The following is a 22,030-nucleotide window of genomic DNA, read 5'->3' as shown; positions in this document are numbered from 1 at the left end:
TGTAATTTGTGCGTCTTCGCCACTGGACTTTTAATTTGGAATTAAAGCTGTCTTGAAGGAAGCCCACCTGTGAGGAAGTTGCTTGCGTTGCAGTCTATCACTATTTACATTTCAACATTGTCAGTGCAACGTCCCTACGCGCTAATTAAATGAACGTAATTAAAGGTAAGTAGTTGGTAAACTTTATGATATGATCAAATTATGATTATATAATTTGGTTCATGTGTCAATGCAAATATACACTAAAGTTCATACTTTATGCGGGTTAGAAATGGGCTATGTTATCAATAACATACTGACATACTACTCTTAATATGTTTGCTGTATGAAGTACAGTATGCAAGTTTTTCAGTGTACAAACATGAAGGATCCATATAGAACTCAGATGCATACTAACCTACACACTACATGTGCTACATTGTTCAGTATACAACTAAAGCACACTGAATAGGGCTGTATCTCATAACGCAAAGCACTTTAACTTAGTTTAAGTTTTTCATCTGTTTCTATTTTATTTTTTATACTTATTTTATACTTTTAGCTTTAGGCTCTATAAAATGAAATTATACCTATTGTTTTGACTATATATTTTTTGTATTATTTTTTAAAGTACTAAGCTAGTATTCCTTTCTGAATATAGGCGTTAAACATTTTGCATGGTTTAAACCTCACAGGTGGTGTGTTCACTCCTGGTGCATTATGGGTAAGTGGAGGCCTGTGTCTAACCTGAGAGATAGGGTATTTCGACACCCTCCTGTGGTTGTGTTCTTCCTCAGTCTGCTGATCCTCTCCATAACGTTCGTCTGCATTGGACTTTACTCTCAGAATCACGACATCAAGAACCCTGACATAAGTGTAGTGAGTATGATGATGATCACTGCTATAATGTTTGGATTGTGCAGTTGGGTTACTGACTCATATGCTTGATTTCTAGGACTGGAACGGGGTTCTGGGCTCTATTGCGGGTTTTAAGTTCTGCACACATCTGAACGACACGGATGCACAGCTGGAGGAAGACTCCCCCCGAATGGTGGAGCATGCAGATAGGACAAATATTTCCACAAGCACTGCTCATGTGTCCTTACAGGTGCCGCTGGTGTTTATAGGGGACGTCCCAGATGATACTGTCATTAGTGCTACAATGCTGGGCAGCCAGCTGGGCATGAAAGGTTTGTGTGTATGTATTTGCTCAAAAAGTTAATGCTAGTTCTGATAGAAAGGTGTCAGAATACACAGTGCATCACAGTTTGTTGCGTATGGGGCTGCATAGCCGCAGACCAGTCAGGGTGCCCATGCTGACCCCTGTCCACCGCTGTATATATATAATGGAGACATGAAAATGTATTGCATAACAGGAATGAACTAGTTATGTTTTGCTTTCTAATAATGCCAGCATAACCTTTCATATCACAGGGGCTGCGGCGAAAGCATCCGTGAACATATCTCTGCTCCTCCACACGGATATTCCCAACAATCAAACTCCTGCCGGGACGAAGGCCAGACAACCGCTGACCTGTCTTCATTTCACAGCCCTGACCCACGTTCTCCCTCAAACTCCGTGAGAAGCTTATACATAGGCTATATGCAGCCCATTTTTGGAGTGAATAAACATCCTGCAAGCTAATTTACTGATCTTTCAGGTCACCTCCAGAATGCCCAGTTGCGGAGAACGCAGATAAGAACGCTTCACCTGTCAGGACGGTTGCTGTTGAATCATACAAACACAATTCCCCACACTGCTTCAGTCTGGAGTTCAAACCAGATTCACATCTGACAGTCCTGCTCACTAAGGTAGAAAACACAATGCGGTCATTCAGATAGAATCAGCTAAATATTGAATTAACAAACATGTAAATGGCAGAAAAACTGCGAATGATGGGGATTCTTTCTGTGATATTTATATAGCACTTCATGCACTCTTAAAGGATTAGTTCACTTCAGAATTCAAATTTCCTGATAAAGCCCTCATGTCTTTCTTTCTTCAGTCGAAAAGAAATGAAGGTTTTTGAGGAAAACAGTCCAGGATTTTTCTCCATATAATGGACTTCACTGGGGTTCAACGGGTTGAAGGTCCAAATGTCAGTTTCAGTGCAGCTTCAAAGAGCTCTACATGATCCCAGACGAGGAATAAGAGTCTTATCTAGTGAAATGATCGGTCTTTTTCTAAAAAAAAATAAAAATTATACTTTTTATCCACAAATGCTCATCTTGCACTGCTCTGCTCTGCGTCACACATTATGTAATCATGTTGGAAAGGTCACGTGTGATGTAGAGGCGAAAGGGCGGTAGGGCGAAAAACTCCATCTCAATTTTCGCCTCCAACTTCAAAATTGTCCGACATCGTTGTTTTACCTTTTTTTGTAAAGGGCGTTTGACTTAGTCTATGCAGGTTCACTTTGTAAACACTGGGTTGGTACTTCTGGCTACGTCACGCGTGACCTTTCTAATGTGATTATGTAAAGTGTGGCGCAGTGCAAGACTAGCATTTGTGGTTAAAAAGTATATAATTTAAATTTTTTTTAGAAAATGACCGATGGTTTCCCTAGATTAGACTCTTATTCCTCGTCTGGGATCATGTAGAGCTCTTTGAAGCTGCACTGAAACTGACATTCGGACCTTCAACCCGTTGAACCCCAGTGAAGCCCACTATATGGAGAAAAATCCTGGAATGTTTTCCTCAAAACTTTAATCTCTTTTCGACTGAAGAAAGAAAGACATCTTGAATGACATGGGGTTGAGTAAATTATCAGGAAATTTTAATTCTGAAGTGAACGAATCCTTTAAAAACTCACTGAAAGGTTCTTTGGAGAACCAAAAAATGTTTTTTCTTTGGAATTGCTGCAACAACAACAACAAAAAAAACCTTTTGGAACCTTTTATTTTAAAGCGTTCAAACAAAGCAGCTTTTAAACAGGAAAATAACGTAAAATTTGATTTCAACTGTAAAGCAGCTCTACAATAATGTCATTATTCAGCTCAATTTTAGTTCAATGTTATTTCAGTTTCAGTTCAGTAACTGTCAGTGTGTACCATCGTATAAGCAACATCTAGCTAACCTCTCCACTTCTTTATTGCTTGACTAGGATGAAAAAGCCTTGTGTCGGTATCACCTGTTGCTGGTCAGTGTTGCACTGCTGGTTATCTGCGTCCTCATGAGTCTCTGTGGAAGTTTCTCTTCACGTTCACCACATTATTACCAGGGGAATGATCTTCAAAAGGTAGTACCGTGGATTTAGACTGCAGAGCTTACCAATGTCCTCTGGTCCTCTTTCTCTCTAATCTTTAGTCTGATTTGCATTTTTATTTCATGACATGTATTGAGTTGTGTTATACAGTTGGTTTGAAAAGTGTTTAAACATTTTAAATAATTCATAGGAATCGCTGCTGAGCCCATGAAACATCTGCAGAACGCCCACATTTGAGAGTGAACTGACACTACATACTGTCAGAAGACACTTGCTGCAGAAAGAAATGAGCATTTGAGTATTCAACAATTTCCTATTCCCAACATGTTGGTCTTGTACAACTAAGAAATTGCAACCAGTTATGCAGTTTGCTTGCAGTGCCATTCAGAACAGATCTAAATGTGACTTTATTTTATGTTTGGTTGCAACACTATGTGAGTGTTAACTATCACAATCAAAAGAACATGACCTAAGATGTAAGATTATGATATAACTATGCTCCAAGAGTAAGTTTGATGATCGAAAGCTTTGTCGCATTAATGTTAATTTTATTTAAATGCATTAACTGTACATGATTTGTTAATTTTTCTAAAAACAACAATGTATTAAAATATTCCATTGTGCCCTTTTTGCAATGAGCAATGTGATGGTGTCTGAACATTATTCAGTGTTCTGGTCTTTTAATTCAGATACAAAAACACGCACTTACCGTTTGTGGACAACACTTTAGCTAGAAATGGGTGGAATGATCTTGAAGTGCACACTAATTCAACAAAGAAAGCAATACTTGACAACAAAACATCATCTGGAGACATATCACGATTTAGCTAAAAGAGGAATCATGCCAAGTCTGATCATTTGCATTTAAACGTTAAAAACTGTGCCTTTAAATATAATATTATAAGGTTACAGTTACCCATTTTATTCTCTGAAGTTGAAAAAAATATCTAAAAACTAAGTGTTATCATACACAGAATTACACCACCCCCCACTCCATCAACCACAAGTAAATATCTAAGCCCCGCCCCCATAGACACATCAGCCAATCCGAACACGTAAAAGGAAGAGAGCGTTTTCTTACTGGCTAAAAAGTGCGGCCGCTACCCCAACTTTTTTTCTTTCTTTTTTTTTTTGCGGTTTGCAGACTTGCCCTGTCACAGAAACAGGTGTTATTTCGTACCCACTTTTGTAGTAGGCCATTTTATGCGTGGAATACATATTAAAAAGCATACAGCACTTTGAAATCAATGAATTGTATGTTTAAAGAGATCCAACAGCTTGTTTTATGTTCAGTAGAGACGGCAGACATTTTGTCCTCTTCGTCCATTACATACAATTTCATCAACAGCATCACCTTTTTTCAACAGAAACGATTTGCTAAAAAGCCTACACGTTTTACACCTTTAAACAGAAGAATATATGCATTAGTAAAATCAACTTATCTAACAAAACGCGACTGAATTCATGCTAACCCGTGTTTTAATATCACATAAAAGTTGTCGTATCATTATTACCTTTTATATGATTTTAAAAACCAATAGCAGCAGATCAGCTTATCGATTAGTCGTGTTGTGCTTTAGCACGATTCCCTCCCCGCGTTTTTCCACACCACATTCCTTCAAGGACCAGCAAACTTACTTCCTGCTTTAGGATGAACGACGGCGACTTCAACTAATCAGACGCGCCTGATGATGCAGCGGGCAATGTGATTGGCTGAGCTTGGCAAGGAGGGCGGGGCAAGCTGTATCGGCGCTCGTGTGTGTTGTTCGAGGGAAAGCGCTGCTGGAGCGATTCGAGGCCTTGCATCTACTTTCTATGAACGAAAAAGGAATAAACACGTTTTGTTTCGTAGTTTTCCTCATGCAGCAGGCAGAAATCGTTGGATAAAAACAAACGGCGGTCGAGGAATGGTTAAATGGTTTGCATTATTGAAATCACATTTACTGCTTGTGTTACTGTACAAAGGCTGTTGGTTTTGTAAATGTGGACGGTTGTTTTTGGGCAGGCCGTAGTTATTTGACTAATTCTCCTGTGCATGCTTCATTGCATGAGTTAGGAGTTCAATTTGATAGAGTAGATGCTGATTTGGGTGTTTGGCGAATGAAAGTGTTAGCAGTTCCTCAGTCTCTGCTGTTGCATGGATCTCAAGGGCCTTGCAGCATGGGATGGCCTTGCGTGCGTTTCTGTGTAAATTTTATCAGTTCAAGGACAGACTGTAAAAACCCCACTCAAACCAGCTCACCTATGTGGTTTATTATTTAGCCCAGAAAAAAAAAAAAGTGCATTATCATTTTAAAGAGCAAAAGTCTGTAAAGGTTCAAGAAATGCATCATGCATGCCTCCAAAAGGAAATATCAAACGAGTATTTTGGTTAGGCACATAATTTACAGTTCGTATTAATTGGCAAAAAGTGAACTAAAAGTATAAACCTTTTAATATGATGAGATGAAATGGCAAATGCTGTAGTTTTGTACGCTTTTGAGTACTAAGAGTTTTTTCTTTTAAATCTTAGATTATTTTCACAAAAACATACTACTTTACTATTTTTGCAGTATGTGGTATGCATACAAATGCATTTGCCAAAATGCAGTATACAACATACCACTGTGTGGAATCCCACAATGCAATGCACTTGAATACCATATGAATGCATTGGAAATATTGACTCGGGCTGCGTCCGAAATCACATACTCTCTTGAGTAGGTACTTATTTTGAATAAGTTCTTCACGACCACTAAAAAAAAAATAACAACGTACTACATTCGCCATGCTGTCATTACCATGTGATCTACCAGCGTCAGTTGCATCGCTTCACTGGCATTCACAAATCCTCTCCTGTGGCCTCATGGGATAGTAAAGTGTCTATCGAATGCACACTTAAGTATCTCGCCGTAAATAGTTGGCAGTGTTGCCAATTGCTTTCAGCTGAAAGTAGCTAAAACTGGTCGCTAAATGTCGCTAGATGAGGTCATACTGGCGAGTCCACTGATCTATATTAATATAAATATAAATCAGTGGGCGAGTCGCGGAATCTAGAAAAGGTTTGTCCAAGAAGTTGCTAGGCTTTTAAAAAAAGTTTTAAAAGGGGCTGGGAAGTTGTTAAATCTAGCAACAAAATCACTAAATTGGCAGCACTGGTAGTAGGTCATCCGGGTTCTTTTTTGCCTACTCTACTGTGAATTTAGACATACTACTTTTGTCACATACTGTTTTTCGCCTGTTATGTAGTAGACAAGTGTGCGATTTCGGATGCAGCCTCATTATTTGACATCCCAAAGTCAAGAATTTTCAATCTAAAATCCAACATTATTAATTTCCAAAAAATGTCGCTGGACGCGACATAACAGTAACGAAGCATAATGCTGTTTGAAACGTTCATATTGTTGCATGTTGCCCATTGTTCTCACTTACTATTTTAAAAAAGTTTAAATCACATAGATCCTAGTAAACTGTATGTTAATATTCCATTTTGAACATAGTCTTTTCCAATGAGTTTGTCAACAATTCACATTGGATCTATGGATAGTTTGTACTGATGTGTTTGTTTTTGTTTGTTTTCTAGGTGTTGAACAATCACACATGATTCTCATGAAATGGGAAGAATGTAGAGACGAGACGTGAATACAATCAGCTAGTTTTGTTTTTTAATTTGTTTTATTTTGAAACGATGGCCTACACAAATTATAGCTCACTAAACCGAGCTCAGCTCACCTTTGAATATCTGCACACAAACTCGTAAGTATCAATTTGAGTGTATGCCTGTGTTTTTGCGTTAATATAAAAAGCTTATAAGGTAATTAAAAAAAACGATGCAATGGGTTGTGTTGTTGTTTTCCCACATTGGGTTTTGATAAACCATTCCTATAAGAGAAACTTCCTGAAACAAGATACATTACACCACAAGGACTCCGGGAAGGATTTGTGTGATATTCTCGAGATTGCATGCTTCATTTTAAGTGTTTAGATTATGCTGCTGTGGGACTACAGAATAGTATGTGTTACTTGAGTATAAGTTAGTGTAAAAATGTTAATTTATCATCTGATATCAAAGCATATACTACATAAATTAGTGTTTACTCTTACAAATTCTCTTGCAAGCAACAAAACAAAAGATGACATAAAAAATTTTTGCTCTTCGGACTGCTTAAAGCTTGTGCACCCTGACTCAATCAATCAGCCAATCAGATTGTGACTTCATTTTTGTGTGCCGACATGCATTGCATGATCCGTGAACAGTCAGTGGGATCCTGCTTCTACTTTCCGCAAAGCAGTTTGCAACGACAAGAAGACCAGAAGTCATTCATTTTTTAGATGAAATTTACTGTCGAATTGCCAAAGTGATGCGCCCGTTATCAATGGGAGTGTAAACGATGGATGTTTTTGTGAATAGGACACCAAAGAACAATTTTGAATGAGGATGTTGCTTTGTTTAGACATTTATAACAATGTTCTAATAATGTATGAATTATTCTTTTATGTACAACAACTCATTTATCGCCATAAACTACAAAAGTAACAGTGGCCATGAAAAAGGTCATTTCTTTTGCTGCTGATTGATTATTCTGTTGCCAACAGGACAACCCACGAGTTTCTTTTTGGAGCTTTGGCTGAACTCGTGGACAACTCAAGGTAGAAACACAGTTTTTAAATATAAAATATATTAAATATTACTGACACTAAGGTCCTGTTTACACCTGGTATTAAGATGCATTTTGGTCAATCAGATCTCAAGTGGACGACGCTAAATACAGGTGTAAATGTTTTGAGCTTGTCCACTTTTGACCACTTCCAGAGGTAGTCAAAAAGGATTGCTTTCATAGTGGAAACTCTCATATGGTCGAATGTGTTTGAATAGCCACTAAAGACTCTCAGACTACTGACCAAATGCTTAAACATTATGGGAAGCACGCTAGCCAGACGGGATTTAAACTTTGTTGGCTGAAGACCCAAGTTTGGTTTGAAGATGGAAAATGTACCAAGCACAATGTTCTCTCGCCATTCCTGATTTCTAACACGTACTCACTGCATTCAGTGTGGTCTTGTGGCTATCAGAGCAGAAATGAAAGCCGATGCTCTCCGTATGTTTTTCCGTCGTCTCCGGAGTGTTCATATGTAATTTGCTCAAGCTTATTTTATCCATTAGATCGAAAGATCTGAAAAAGACCATACATTTACCCTCCCATAGACCCTCCCCTGGAAGAAATCAGGACAGAAGTGGTTGAAAGTGACAAAGGAGACGGATTTAAACACCAGGTGTAAATGGGAATGTGTATCTCTCTACTTGTGATCCGCTCGACCAAAACGCATCCTAATACCAGGAGTAAACAGGGCTTCTATCATCAAAATGATTTGCACTATTGATGTGAACATCCACTCCATTTCTTGTCTACAGAGATGCAAATGCCACACGGATAGACATCTACACAGGTTGGATACGATGGTTTTAAGTTGTAGAAATACATTTGCAAAAATCTGTATTATAACAAAGATATTATGTTAATATTCATTTGTTACTGCCAATCAGAGAAGAGACCAGATCTGAGAGGCGGGTTTATGCTCTGTTTTCTTGACGATGGCACTGGAATGGACCCCAGTGAGTAAAGCAAAGAAAACCAAACACAAAATGCATGCATTTCCACTCAACGAGGTCTCAGTGATGACAACAGAACTGTTTTGAATAGGTGAAGCCACTCATGTCATCCAGTTCGGCAAATCGAGCAAACGATTCCCAGAGTCTACTCACATCGGCCAGTATGGAAACGGATTAAAGTCGTAAGTATCGTTACGCTTTTCTTGGAAACCGATGAACTGCCATTATCTCGTTATTTAGGTTTTTATACATAAACGTCCTGGTCTCTTTTAGGGGTTCCATGCGTATAGGAAAGGACTTCATTCTTTTCACCAAAAAAGACGACAAGTTAACGTGTTTGTTTTTGTCACGAACATTTCATGAAGAAGAGGGTCTGGATGAGGTAAGAAGTTGATGGCGAAGCATCATACACAAACGCTCATTCTAAACGAAGAGCAAACCTCTAAGTGCTATTGGCCTGTTCTTGTAGGTGATTGTCCCATTACCCAGTTGGGACGTGAAGACCCAGCAACCTCTGACTCAAGACACTGAGAAGTACGCTACTGAGACTGAACTCATCTTTAAGTATTCTCCTTTTAAGAACGAAGAGCAGCTATTTCGGCAGTTCAAGAAGATTGAAGGACCCAGCGGTTGGTTTTTACAGCACTTTGTCTAAAATGAAATCATTGCGGCTAATCACATTGTGTCTGGTGAGGCCGTTAAATCTGAGCATTGTGTGTTCGTAGGTACACTGGTTGTAGTTTATAATTTGAAGTTGATGGATAACCGAGAGCCGGAGTTGGATGTGGAGACGGACCACCAGGACATTATGATGGCCGGGACGCCCGTAGAGGGAGTGTGAGTCCATTCTTCATGAAAAATTATAATAAGCAGGGTTGTCCAGTTTCTGCTGATCTTAGCTACAACTCTAAAAAGGGCTGTGCGAGTAATCGTAATTGAAACGATTATTGTGCCTACGTACCTTCCAGCGAACCTTCCTTTCCTTCACAGCGGTGCGCTTTCGTTCATAGTGTTATTAAAAGCGCATTAAGCCGCAAAAGAGACACTGTTCCCCTGAGCGCACATTTTACAAGATAAGACATTTATCTTAGGCTCTGTTGCACAACAAATCCTCTGCCATGGTCTTGTCAGTCATCTCGCCTTACCCTCGTCACGTGACGAGCTGCTGCAGTTACAATTGAAGCAACCATTATCCAACTAAAGTAAATGTTTTTAAAAAAAAGCAAAACGCCAGTGGAGGTGGTGCCGCGGTGGGCACCGTAATGTAAACGTAGCGGTATGCTAATTTCACCCTCACGCTCCGTCATGGCAATATCGCAAGACAGCTTTTCACATTTTAATATCGCGAGATCTCGTCACACCCCTAGTCTTAAGTAAACGTACGCAGGTGAGAAAGAAAACTTGTGTATAACAGTATATTGGATCCGTGCATTAGCTCTTAAAGTGACAGCAACCAAATAAATCTGCTGTAATTTGTCATTAATGATAAGGATTACTAGAAACTTCCAGACAGGTGTGAGCTAAACTCTACAGAAAGTTGGCCCTCCAGGAGCAGGATTGTCATAACCCACCTAATATTTCTCTTGAGCTGGCATACAGTGTGGGTTTTTATCATGTTAACGTAATGTTGGACGTTTTTTGATGATGCTGAATGTATGTTTGTGTTACAAACAGAAAGCCAGAGAGGAGGTCCTTCCGTGCATATGCTGCTGTCCTGTACATCGACCCCAGAATGAGGATCTTCATTCAGGGTCACAAAGTTCGAACCAAGCGGTTGTCCTGTTGCTTGTATAACCCTAGGTAAACATGAAAAATATCAGCTTTACACAGTCTCAGGGTGTTTTCACATCAAATTGACCTCTTTATGTTGTGAAAAAGTACTAGTTTTATAGCGGAGCGTTCTTGTAACTCCCTCAGAGGCAGTGGCAAAAACAACCCCAAATTCTGTACAGAAGATTTTGATAATAGCGCACTTTTATCTAGGTTAACGTTAGCGCGAACGGCCATGTAAAGTTGCCACTACTTACATATTTCAAATGATAATGCTCATCTTAGCTGTACATTCTGTTCTTTTGACTTCTAGGATGTACAAATACACGTCAACGCGCTTTAAAACCCGTGCGGAGCAGGAGGTCAAAAAGGCAGATCACCTCTCGAAACTTGGTGAGTTCAAAACCAGCCCACATAAACAGGCTCAAAATGGACGAGAATCGCAGGCGTGTGTTAAAGGAAGCTGACTTCGGGCTTTGTGGGTTATGATGGTATTTCCTCTATCTGACCATTTCTGCTTTTACCTTTTACAAATACTGAAATGCAAGTGTTGACATGATGTAGCTGCTTGCTTTAAAAACATACAGGGCTGCAGCCAATGGGCATGTTTGTACTGTAAATGCATCATCTCACCCTTCCCTTGATAAAGATTGTAACAGAGGAGGAAAAAGTTATGGTTTTAGATTAGAGTCTTAGTGAAGTGAGTGAATTAGACATTGTGCTGTACAATCAAATCACTCATGTCTCTTTCCCACTTCTTCTTTTGTCTTTTCTTGTATAATATATATGTAATATTATACAAGAATATATATATTATATATAGCTAAAAAATTTACATACCCCTTGCAGAATAAGCAAAAATGTTAATCATTTTAACAAAATAAGAAGGATCATGAAAATTGCATGTTATTTTTTATTAAGTACTGTCCTGAATAAGCTATTTCACATAACAGATGTTTACATAAAGTCCACAAGACAAAAAAAATATAGCTGAATTTATACAAATGACCCCGTTCAAAAGTTTACATTCCCTTGATTCTTAATACCGTGACGTTACCTGGATGATCTACAGCTGTTTTTTTTGTTTTGTGATGGTTGTTCATGAGTCCCTTGTTTGTGCTGAGCAGTTAAACTGAGCTCTGTTCTTCAGAAAAATCCTCCTGGTCCTGCAAGTTCTTTGATTTTCCAGCATCTTCTGCATATTTGAACCCTTTCCAACAATGACTATATGATTTTGAGATCCATCTTTTCATACTGAGGGACTCAAACACAACTATTAAAAAAAGCTGCAAACATTCATCTTCTTTTGAACAAGAAGATGATGTGCAAGTTTTTCTTATTTTGTTTAAAGATCATATTTTTTTATTTAGTACTGCCTTTCGGAAGCAACAAAAGATACTTACATGTTTCCCAGAAGACAAAAAAAGTACAATTTATCCATTTCACCCCCCAGCTCTTAATGCATCGTGTTTCCTTCTAGAGCATCAGTGAATGTTTGCAGCTTTTGTAATAGTTTTGTTATTTTGTTAAAATAATTAACATTTTTGCATATTATGTGAACTTTTGAGCTCAACTGTATATATAATGACACTGGTCTTCTGTAGAGCTGCTTTAGAGTTGAATTGAGTTCGCTATTTCTAATGAATGAAAACTGTTATTGAACTAAATCAAGCTGAATAATGACACTATTGTCTTTTTAGAGCTTCTTTACAGTTGAAATTGTATTCATTTCATAATTTAAAAAGTTTGCACCATTAACTGTTTTTTAGGCCTGCCCCCCAACTAAAGATTTTTCTAGTCGACTAGTAGTCATTAGCAGTAAATTCATTTAAGCCATTAGTCGACTAATCACAACTCATAGATGTATTTCTCACATCTGTGAGGTCTATACGCTGAGTTTTGGTTTATTTTACAGTTTCGAATGATGTTTTACTCTTATATGTATGACCAAAAATGACAGTATTTTAAGTTGTTTCTGCTGTTATCAGAAAAAATGTAGCAAAGCACGCTAAACTTCAGCTTCCACACTCCGCACAAACACTTGGATATGTGCCTAATAATAGCGCACATTTTTCTAGGTTAACGTTAAAGCCAGCGGCCAAGTAAAGTTGCTACTACTTACATGTTTTAAATGATGATAGGCGAATGGATAATAGGCGAATGTTTGGATTTCCTCCCCGACATACAAGGACCCCCGTTAACGATCTGTCCCTCACGGACTGCGTGACTTCACCACTTCCTGTGGAGTTTTTTTTTTTTTTTCTGCGACTAACCGACTAATAAAATTTTAAAGCCTCGTTTAGTCGACTATTAGGGGGCATCCCTACTGTTATTTTCTTGTTTATTACTGTGAAACTTCTTCATGTATTGTATAAAGTGCTATATAAATAATTGTGACTTGACTTGTGCGTATGTTTGACTTCCTCTCTAGCTGAGGAGAAGGCGCGGGAAGCCGAGAGTAAAGCTCGTGCCCTGGAGTTAAAGCTTGGTGATGACTTATCCAAAGAAGCCAGAGTAAGACCACAACCACCCCAACACAGACCCAGAACAGAACTCTGGACTATTTATCATTTTATTATCTATTTATTAAAGAAATTTGAATTTAGACACTCATAAATTGCACTTATGAGTTTGTTGGATCTGCATGTTTTTAATAGTTGTTTTACGGTCTCTTTATATGATTTCAGGCCTCACTGAGAAAGGCACAAGACTCGGCTGCGGCGTTGCGTGCCGAAGCTACTAGAAAACAAGCCATCCATGCATCCAAACAAAAGTAATACACACACATCCACTCCTACAAATACACTATTTACACTACTTTTTTTTAATTTTCCCCATATTTGACTTTACTGCACAGCAAAATCCCCAGAGTTAAATCAGCTCTGCTCAGATTACATATGGTCCCTCTCTATATAGTGTTAAAGTAACACTGAAGCAGAGTTAAAGTTAATGAGATTAATTAAGTTATGATTGAGCATTAGTGATGAACACCTGCTGTTAACAAGCAGAATTACTGAAGAGAAACACAGTAACTACAAATGACTTCCAGCCACAGCCTTAGATGAAATCAACTGAAGATAAAAGACATTAAATCTCTCAAGATCTGATTAAACAACTTCACAAACAGCATATTATCTCATTAACTTTAACTCTGCTTCAGTGTTATTTTAACTCTATCTAGAGAGGGACCGTATGTTCTCTGAGCAGAGTTGATTTAACTCTGGGGATTTTGCTGTGTGCATAATGACACCCTCATATCCTTGGAAACACACACTTGTTGACTATTGTCAAGATTTATTTGTATAGCGCTCACAATAGTTTCAAAGCAGCATTTTGTCTGTTCTTCCCATTTCAGAGCTTTGAAAGAGCCCAAGGAGCTGAACTTTATATTTGGCGTGAACATCGAGAGACGAGAGCAGGATGGAATGTTTGTCTATAACTGCAGTCGTCTCATTAAGATGTACGAGAAGACGGGACCACAGCTGGAGGGAGGAATGTGAGTGAAAATCACACACAAACTGCATTATAAAAGCTGGTGTGTTAGAATAGCATTAACAGTGTGGATGACCGCTGTCTGTGTGTGTTTGTATCAGGGCCTGTGGAGGTGTTGTAGGAGTGGTGGATGTTCCTTATCTAGTGCTCGAGCCAACACACAACAAACAGGACTTTGCAGACGCTAAAGAGTACAGACACTTACTGAGGGCCATGGGAGAATATCTCGCCCAGTACTGGAAGGACATCGGTATAGGTCAGTCTGTGTGTGTTTGTCTTCTTTTTGTTGATAACATGCGCAGACATATATTAAATATCCATTTAAATTATGGATTTTTAATAGTTAGTTTAAACAACAGTTCATTCTGGTTCTCAAATCTGATTGGCTGATTGGTCTTTCCAGCTATGCGATATTCTACAAGTATCGCTACAGGAACCGTTTCACTGTTTGAACCACTCCGCTTTCAGCATTCTCACAGCGAGTGTCATGGCGCACGAGCAAACCCACCATGTTTTTATGTTGTTTTAGAGTTTTTTTAGGCGAGAATATAGTTGTTTAGACCTCATGTAAACATAGTGCCTATTTGAAAATTTGTTTAGACACTTTCGGAGATGCGAGTTCCAGGCTGTCGGCGATTGTTCAGCACTCATGTACCCGCAGAGAACAGCTTCATCTCGGCCAGTCCTTCGGGAATTTGCCACTGGCTCTTATGTAGATAGTGTCTAAACATGAGGTATTCGTTTTGGGTATATCAAACGGGCAATCTTTGGTCTTATTAATATATTACTTGTTCCAGACCTGATAGATTTGGCTTAAGGGCTATATTAAGTTTCATAACTGTATATTTACATTGAAATTAAATTATGTATTAACTAGAGCGCTGCTTTTGTACGTTTGACTGAACTGTTTGCTTGTTTGTTTACTATTTTACTTCTTTACTGGCTATTTGTTGTTAATTTAAATATTATTGTTAAATGAATAATATTTTATATAAAAAACATGGCATATTTTTTGGTATTGAGAAAGAGTCCGTTAGTGATTTCGACTTCAGTGAAAGTTACATTAATACGCTTTAGATGGCGGTCTTTATGAGTGAGTCAGTCAGTCAGTCGCACTTTTATATTGAAATGGACTGAAACAAGGACATTTTTACTTTAAACAACATCTTATGAGATGCAACTGACAAATGCATTGACTAGCGCTGTTATGGGAATGTCTTAAATGTTAAAAGGACGAAGATATCACTTTCCCCAGCGGACAGTCAAACTTATTTTGTGATTATGAATATAAGATTGACCTGAAGAATATCAACTAGATGCAGATAATGCACTTGCTTAGTCGATCTCTCTCTCATAATAAGAGTTTCAATGAAGTGACTCAACGTTTTAAGGACAATCTGTTGTTGTTTCTTATATATATATGTGTGTATATGTGTGTGTGTGTGTGTGTGTGTATATATATATATATATATATATATATATATATATATATATATATATATATATATATATAACATTTTCCTAATACATTTAACATGAATTAAATATCTCCCATCTCCCTCAACAGCTCAGAAGGGTATAGTGAAATTCTGGGATGAATTTGGTTATTTGTCTGCCAACTGGAACTCTGTACCATCAAACGAAGTTCGGTTTCGCCGACGAAGAGCCATGGAGATACCGGTCACCATCCAGTGTGGTATGAACATAAACTTCCTTTAACATGTCAGAAACACAATTATTTAGAAATATCCTAAATACATATTTTGCTCATACTCAGGGTTGCTGATTTAATGCTAATTCCTAAGCCAAAAAAAGTTTTTAGTAGGTACTTTATTTAAGCAAAATACAAAAATGGTCCAGACTTCAAGAGGAAAACCTTGAACCCCCATACAGTATCTTTTATCAGTCACATGGCCTTCTGCCTTACATATGTATCTAAATGTAAAAAATAATAATAGCCTGATAAAACATCTGATCTTATATTTTAATATATTCAGTTGGGCTCAATCAATGAATTTCTTTACACTTTTATTTTTTTAATTCTCAGAATCACTGATTTGACTCATCTTTGATTACTATTTTGACTGTTTAGGATTTCTTTTTCAAAGTACTACTTCCGCCCAGATGGAAATGTATAACTACTCCAAAAACGTATTGTCTGGACCTGGAACACCATTCTCATTTTCCTCAAAAGACATACAAATATAATTTCTTCCCTTTTTTTTATCTTCCTGTAGATAAGTGTTTGAAATGGCGGACGTTGCCGTTTCAGATGGATGCCGTGGACAAACGGTACCCAGACAGCTGGGTGTGTCTCATGAACCCAGATGGGACCCAGGACAGGTTAGGAAACTAGACACCAGAAGATTTAAGACTGCTTTTTTGTTTTTTGTTTTTCTTATTGTTTTGTTTGCTGTTCTGTTCTGTTTAGGTGTGATGCGCCTGAGCAGAAGCAGAATTTGCCCATCGGTGTTTTGAAAAAAGACATCAAGACGTCAGAGGACAAACAGAAAGATCTGTCAGATAAAATCCGTCAGCAGCAAGAGAAACTGGAGGCTCTGCAGGTCTGTCTGTTATCTCAGCTCTCTTCTGTGCTTTCCTCTGTCTGTTTTGTGTAAAATAATGCTTTATTTCTCCTAATTCAGAAAACCACAACAATAAAATCAGCAACGGATATAAAACGGCTCCCTCTAGATGTCAGTACAAAACCTACAGAAGAGCGCACGCCTCAGGTACAGTATGTGTGTGTGGATGAATTATCTAGGTTAAACATCTAGGATATATTTCACCCCAAAATCAAAAAGATATTTAAAAATCTGCACTATTTTCATCGCAATTAAGCACATTTTCTGGCCAAATGCAGCTGGACATTTTTCATAATACTTTTTTTTTACCATGGTATAAAAATACTTGATTTACTCATTTTAAATTATAGATTTGTGTCTGCATTACAGTATGATAACTGGGAAAATGTGCTTAACTGTCATAAAAATAGTGGTCTTAATTTTCTTTATGCAAAATATTTTTTGTTTTATTTTTTTATTTATTTTTGAGTGGGTAGATCTGACCTGGATATGTTTTTGACAGGTTTCAAGCTATTCATTGTTCCATTTTAATTTTTTTTAACCCTTGTAGCCAACCCGCTCATCTCAGCGAGCAGCACCCCGCCCACGTTCACCACCTCTCCCTGCAGTGGTCAGAAAAGCTGTCAGTCAGCCACAGATATCAAAAACTCCTCCCTCTAAACCAACGCCTCCTTCACGACCTACGCGAACCCCACCGGCTCCTCCCCCTCCACCCAAAGCGAAGCCGGCTTCGGCAGCCAAGGCATCAAAACCCGCCTCCAAACCTGTAGCCCCGCCCCCACCGCCGCCCACAAAGACGCCGGCTCGCAGAACTGCCATGCAGAGCCGCACTGCTACAGTAAGTCGTCTTGCATACATGCTCAAAAACATAAACTCGAACTTAAAATATCTTGACTGTGCTTGAAAAAAATCACAACAAACCGATGTGTTTTTCTGTTAGCCATCGTCCCCCAAGACTGCTAGCAAACAAACTCCAACCAGCAAGAAAGGAAACCTAAAGAAGGGTAGAGTCCAAGAAGAGGAGGATGAGGAGGAAGAAGAAGAAAGTGAAGAGGAGGAGGAAGAGGAAGAAGATGAAGAGGATGAAGAAGACAGCGCATCAGAAGAGGATGAACCTCAACCCAAAAAATCAAAGATGGCGGCGTCTGTTCAGGCTCGAGGGAAAACTGCAGTGGAAAAAAAACCAGCAGCAGTTAAACAGACCAACACTGAGGTACAGTAACACATTCACACTACACTCCCACTTAATTCACACTTATACAGTTTAATTGATCTGAATTTCTCTCTCAGGTTATCACGAATAGCACTAATGAAGATCTGAAGAAAGATGTGACAAAAAATGCACAGAAAGGTATTACATGTATATCATTTCGGATAATAAAGATATGCATGGAGTTGTGTGGTATGATTTAGAGATCTAATAAACTGTGTGTGTTGTAGATAAAGGCATGCAGGTAGAGGCAAAGGTGAACGGCGAGTGGTTCACGGGTCGTGTAACCGCAGTAGAGACGGGAAAGGACAATGTACGCTGGAAAGTCAAGTTCGACTACGTTCCCATGAACACTCCAAGAGACCGCTGGTACATGCACAATCATACACAAATCAATATGTGACACATATACTACACCAAGGTCCTGATTTACTAAACAGGGTAAATTAGCGTGAGGAAGCAATCCCTTAAAAGCTCGGATGGGACTGGAAAGTTCTGCAGGTGATCTCCTGACAATGCGCAAAATAAAGCTGCAGCTTATTTCCATAATGACCAACGGAGTCTGCCAAGAGCAGCAATAAAGTCTTCCTCTGGCGTTCCACATAAACGAGTGGAGAAAATTCTCTCCCTTCTACCACGCGCTCTCTGTTCTCTGCAGTGCCTCCTCCTACAGCCACTATTGCAGTCAACTTGTCAAGCGCAAAATGGGTTAAAGTGATTAAATAAAAATGATCCTAGGTGTATATATGACTATCTTCCTTCAGACTAACACAGTCGGAGATATATTTAAAAATATCCTGGCTCGCTTTATAATGGGAGTGAAGGGGGGGGGTGATTTTGAAGCCCAAAAAATGGATCTATCCATTATAAAATAATCCACAAGGCTCCAGGGGGTTAATAAAGGCCTTCTGAAGCAAAGCGATGGGTTTTTGTAAGAAAAATGTCCATAGTTAAAACGTTATTAACTATAATAACTAGCTTTAGGCAGTTGGCCATATGCATCAGTTTGCAGTGGAAGAGTGACCTCTGACGTGACGTATTGACGAACGCGGAAGTGCAGAGGATAAAGCAAAACAAAACACCGGTCACGAATTAGAAGTCTAAAATGAGAAATTTTAAAGAGAAATGTCGGAGGATTTCAATATAAAAGAAGAGGAGCTTGAGTTTGTTGCCCAGCCCTATTTGTTTGAACGAGAGGCGTCTAAGCTTACGATACTCCTACATCCTGCATCATACATCGCGTCAAGGGGTCGACTTGCGCAGTATGTGTACAGTTGTCTGCCGGAAGCTAGTTATTTTAGTTAATAATATGGATATTTTTCTTACAAAAATGTGCTTTGCATCAGAAGGCCTTTATTAATCCCCTGGAGCCGTATGGATTTTTTTTATGATGGATGGATGCATTTTTATATTCACTACCATTATAAAGCTTGGAAGTGGCAGGATATTTTTAAACATCTCTCCGATTGTGTTCGTCTGAAAGAAGATAGTCATATACACCTAGGATGGCTTGAGGGTGAAACTCTTAAAATTTAGTGTTGTTAAAAATAGCAGTATTTCGATACGTATGGATACTGAAATATCTGAAACTATTCCAATACTAATTTCCCGCTGTATCGATACACTATACCAGCTGCACGTTCTCGCTCTCTCTTCTATTTGACAGCAAATTGACTCACCCGCCTCTTCTCACTCGCTCATCTCATTCGCTCAGTTTGAATAGTGTTGTTACAGGGCCTGAATTTCGGCACCGTGTTGCGCATAATTTTACTTATTCCTGCAGGTTCCGCACTCGCACTGAAAGCGTGCACCAGTTATCTATATAAGTGGTGCGCACATAAAGTCACCTCTCAAACAGCTCGCGAGTACCAAATTGAGTTATTTTCTTGCGCTTAAACGCTCAAATGCACACAAAATTGTCAAAATGCCTATCTTCTGTAGTATACTTTCTGTAGTATTTCTTACTCAAATACTACTATTAGACCCACTTGAAAAACATAAAGCCATGTTTGTTTAATTTGTCACTTTAATCTATTGTATTTATTTGTGCTATTGTTTCCAATTTATTTGTTCTTATTTTATTACTGACTGTTTACTTGTCTTTTTCGTAAATTTTAAGTTTCAAATAAAGCCTCTATTTGCATTGTGAAAGCTGTTGCAACAAAATTACCCAAATTATCAAAAGATTATGAGATAATAATGAAAATAAATATCTGTATGGCAGTTTTCCTGTAGTATCGAAAATGGTAGGAAATTGTGGAATGGAAAGTGCCGAGCCCCCAACACTATTGTGAGCAGATCTAAATGTAATGCCACAATTGACATTAAGTTTTATTAAGTTTTCAAATTTAGTTTAATTGTCCAGGAGCATTTTTTGCCCCTTTGGCATTTGGAAAATGGGGGGGGGGGGGGGGGGGGGGAATTGGCATTTTTATCCCAAACCCCCATTAATTTCCGACTCTGCTTTTGTTTCATCCCGACTTCAAAATTGTAGTTGCTTTTGTACATCAAATGTTTGATTTGTGATTGTTTTCAGGGTGTTTAAGGGCAGCGATGATGTCCGCCTTATGCGTCCAGCCTCTCCAGAGTCACGAAGTCCAGACACCAATCAGGGTCCAGCACGGTCTGTAACTCCGCCCACCGCTGCCGAGCCTGACACGACTCAGAGCGGGCCGAGCAGAGAGACGACAGAAGGCCTTGTGACCATGATGAGGTGTGTTTGTGGTTTGTTTCTGTTAATGATATGTGCATTTTTTGTGTGAATTTCATCCCTACATTCATGGTTTGTTTGGCACAGGACGTTGCTACGGTATTTTTTCCCTCCGGATTTCCGAATCCCTAAAGATTCTGTGAACACTATGAGTGCTGAGGACCTTGTGGCCTTTCCCATCGTGAGTACAGACCAGAGTCGCTGCTACACTGAAGCTTTTTAGAGATATTTATATCAAACCTTACAGGCTTATTTGAGTGTCTTGTGCATTGCAGAAAGAGTATTTCCAGCAGTACGAGGCCGGACTGCAGAGTCTGTGTAATTCCTACCAGACTCGGGCGGAGTCACGGGCACGAGCCGTGGAGGAGAAGAGCAGCGGGGCAGAAGCCAAACTCAGAGAATCTGAAGAGAAACTCCGCAAACTCAGAACCAACATCGTCGCTCTTCTGCAGAAAGTCCAGGAGGTCTGAAACACACACAGTTTCAGTTTACTAAGCTGTTTAAACCACTGTTTAGAATTATCAGTGGGAAAAGAATGTTTGGAAGTTCACATGGATTCATTTGTTTATGTGTGTATTTTGTTCCACAGGACATTGAGATCAGCAGTGATGATGAGCTGGATGCCTACATTGAAGATCTGGTCACAAAGGGAGAGTGAAACCCTGCATCTCCTCTGTATTATCCTCATTCTCACTCCCTACATTTGTGTTTCATGCATACTAAGAGTTTTAGCGGAAGACTGGAGATGATTGCTGGTCGGCCGCATCTTCATCCCTATATACTGTGACAGAACTCTGTAATGCAGCAAGAGCTTCATTGCCAACTTCAACGCAATTTTCGGTTCAAAACGCCACTCAGGCCATCAGCTCAGCCTTGGAGCAGATTGAACTTGTGGGCTGCAGGTGATGAGAGATTCAAATGGTTTCGTAGACCCTGCAATTTAACAACCTTGTTTGGTTTTACTCTACATAGCGGTTTTGAGTTCATGTTGGCTGTTTTTTAGGGTCTCGGTGTTGTAAAGCTTCATTCTCAACCCAATTTTATGGAAGAGTCCTCAGCTGTTCTCACAGCTCGCATTGACTCCTTTCAAAGCCGTTTGACATTTTGAGTTTGAAAATGGGCTTTAACTTGCTGCTTTGTGATCCGTATTGTCTCAAGTTTGAGTTACTTCCTGATTCGTTTTCCGTTTATTTGGATGTGATATTCAGTTCGTGTTGTATTATTTTTAACCTTTCAGTTTCCGTTTTTTGGAATAAACACTGATCTGATGCTGTTAACCCCTTCAGTTACAGTATTTAGTCTTCATCTTTATATCTGAGAATATTTTTTAAAAAGTTTTATTAAAACAGTCCAATAAAGTTTAGGATGTACACATGGTTTTATTGTTTTGTTTGTTTGGAAAAAAACAACTTTATGGTCTTGACTTGTAACTTTAGTTTATTCATTTAATACATTCAATAATTCAGTGAAATGGGGGAAAAAAAAGCA

The 22,030-nt window shown here is 38.8% G+C and overlaps 2 protein-coding genes across 2 annotated transcripts; both read left to right on the top strand.

Annotated features, from left to right (window-relative positions):
* The first annotated feature begins 8 nt into the window (after positions 1-8).
* zgc:158398 (uncharacterized protein LOC568894 homolog) lies at positions 9-3,823 on the top strand. Its single transcript, XM_051883815.1, has 7 exons — positions 9-165; positions 675-858; positions 935-1,169; positions 1,414-1,558; positions 1,641-1,791; positions 3,084-3,218; positions 3,376-3,823. The coding sequence occupies exons 2-7, from the start codon at positions 700-702 to the stop codon at positions 3,394-3,396; spliced, it is 846 nt and encodes a 281-aa protein (XP_051739775.1). The 5' UTR covers positions 9-165; positions 675-699; the 3' UTR covers positions 3,397-3,823.
* Positions 3,824-4,906: 1,083 nt separating this feature from the next.
* Positions 4,907-21,919, top strand: morc2 (MORC family CW-type zinc finger 2). Its single transcript, XM_051883809.1, has 27 exons — positions 4,907-5,103; positions 6,748-6,920; positions 7,761-7,814; positions 8,578-8,612; positions 8,710-8,778; positions 8,867-8,957; positions 9,049-9,157; positions 9,245-9,404; positions 9,501-9,612; positions 10,450-10,575; positions 10,859-10,938; positions 12,977-13,059; positions 13,233-13,318; positions 13,901-14,041; positions 14,139-14,293; positions 15,605-15,733; positions 16,275-16,380; positions 16,469-16,601; positions 16,683-16,769; positions 17,173-17,460; positions 17,563-17,835; positions 17,913-17,973; positions 18,063-18,201; positions 20,369-20,545; positions 20,630-20,723; positions 20,818-21,006; positions 21,132-21,919. The coding sequence occupies exons 2-27, from the start codon at positions 6,853-6,855 to the stop codon at positions 21,198-21,200; spliced, it is 3,114 nt and encodes a 1,037-aa protein (XP_051739769.1). The 5' UTR covers positions 4,907-5,103; positions 6,748-6,852; the 3' UTR covers positions 21,201-21,919.
* The last annotated feature ends 111 nt before the right edge of the window (positions 21,920-22,030 follow it).

This window comes from Ctenopharyngodon idella, chromosome 24 (genome assembly GCF_019924925.1).
Source record: "Ctenopharyngodon idella isolate HZGC_01 chromosome 24, HZGC01, whole genome shotgun sequence".
Classification (NCBI taxonomy): Eukaryota; Metazoa; Chordata; class Actinopteri; order Cypriniformes; family Xenocyprididae; genus Ctenopharyngodon; species Ctenopharyngodon idella.
Note: the sequence above shows the minus strand (reverse complement) of the source record. Positions and strands in the feature narration are given on the sequence as shown.